The sequence below is a fragment of the Epithele typhae genome, assembly GCF_022376455.1.
Source record: "Epithele typhae strain CBS 203.58 chromosome Unknown BXZ73scaffold_169, whole genome shotgun sequence".
Taxonomy (NCBI): Eukaryota; Fungi; Basidiomycota; class Agaricomycetes; order Polyporales; family Epitheliaceae; genus Epithele; species Epithele typhae.
The window spans coordinates 1-1,658 of NW_025954360.1; the positions used below are offsets into that span (position 1 = coordinate 1).

Here is a 1,658-nt window from a genome sequence, read left to right on the forward strand (position 1 = left end):
GGCACCCTACAGGATGTAATCAGAGTCTTCGGAGATGCATGCACGGACCAACGCACAAGAGTCGATATGAAAACCATACCAGCGCAATCCTCAATCGAAATAGCCACCTCAGCTACGGAACTGACACAACGGGATGGAAACCGAAGAATTGGAACGGGGGCGGCCAGACTAGATGATGATATCAGCGTCTCTGCCAACATGATAACGATCACGACTGAAGACGACTCACTAGCAGAGCATGAGATGCAAGCAATCCGGGGAAACATCCGCAATACCACGAACGGAGCGACCATCACGTTGAGCACAACGTCCTTCACAATAAACAACACCCTAGGAAGCAAACTCAAGAAATGGGAGGACGAGGGTTTCCCGGACGTACCAGGAGCACACCATGCTAAGGCGATTGCAGCTGAACTGCGCGCGAGAAAGACGCACACCCTTGTACGGGACATAGAACACGCAGCAATAAACCCATTAGTCCAATCCGCTAAGTCAGCAGCGAAGAACGCACTTGGACAACCACCCCCATGGCCAGTACGGGAGCCACAAGAATGCTTCATGGTAGATGGGATGAAGCTGTCGAAGCTCACGCAAAGATCAGCATATAGAGCAATAAGGAAAATAAAGACACATAAGACAGACCAACGGGAAGCGACGAGATGGAACATGGAAGAGGCACTAGACCGACTCCAGGACACCTCTGAATCCAGAGCGACCGCAAAAGAGGTATGGAGAGGAATGAAGTCCCCACACATCATCAAAGGCGCAAGAGGGTTTATGTGGCTTGCCATGCACGACGGGTATATGACCGGAGACAGATGGCTGAAGACGAACATGTCTGAGGAATACAAGGAACGAGGAATGTGCAAAAACTGCATACAGGTGGAATCCATGAACCACATCCTCTTCCACTGCGAGGAAATAGGCCAAGAAATGATATGGAAACTGCTCACAAGTGTATGGTCCGAAGCCGGTCTCCCCAAAATGTCCGCAAACTGGGGATCAGTTCTTGCCCCCGGAATAGCATCACCAGAAAGCGGTGAGAGACCGCTCACCGGGCATGAACGAAGACTGTGGACAATCCTGACCACAGAGTCAGCCCAGCTGATATGGCACCTGAGATGCGACAGAGTGATAGAGGAGCAAGGAGAGGCGCACACGGCCGTGGAGGTCACGAACAGATGGTACGCCGCAATGAACGGAAGATTGGCGCTTGACCGGAGAACGCGGCGCGGGTCCCGGACACTCATGCCGTGAGCGCTGGAAATGTGGCCAAAATCTGGTTGCCTATTCTGAACGATAGAGACCGACTCCCAGAAGACTGGGTACTCGGAGGCGGGGGTTTAGTGGGTATAAGGAAAGCGAGCGGATAGTCCTCGGACTAGATGATGCACGCCGGACTGAGTCCCACACTTTGTGCGTAATTGCATTCCATCGCGGTGACTAGGCAAGTGCGGAGTTTTCTAGCTTCCTCTGTTCAAGCCTATACGAAAAAGCAAGCCGGTTGTTTCGCTACAACTCGGACTGTCCTGGATCCCTTAGGGGTGAAACGATGGTCTACGGCAATTGCTCCACCAAAAAAAAAAAAAAAAAAAAAAAAAAAAAAAAAAAACAGCCTGAGGTGCTCATATCATGGCTGCTTATGTACAGTGTGCGAT

The 1,658-nt window shown here is 51.3% G+C and overlaps 1 protein-coding gene across 1 annotated transcript; it reads left to right on the plus strand.

Annotated features, from left to right (window-relative positions):
* Positions 1 to 198: 198 nt before the first annotated feature.
* Positions 199 to 1,373, plus strand: BXZ73DRAFT_93591 (uncharacterized protein; the record flags this gene model as incomplete). Its single annotated transcript, XM_048026686.1, has 4 exons — positions 199 to 578; positions 609 to 1,094; positions 1,122 to 1,235; positions 1,259 to 1,373. 4 exons carry the CDS (start codon positions 199 to 201, stop codon positions 1,371 to 1,373), a joined length of 1,095 nt encoding a protein of 364 aa, XP_047871071.1.
* Positions 1,374 to 1,658: the final 285 nt, after the last annotated feature.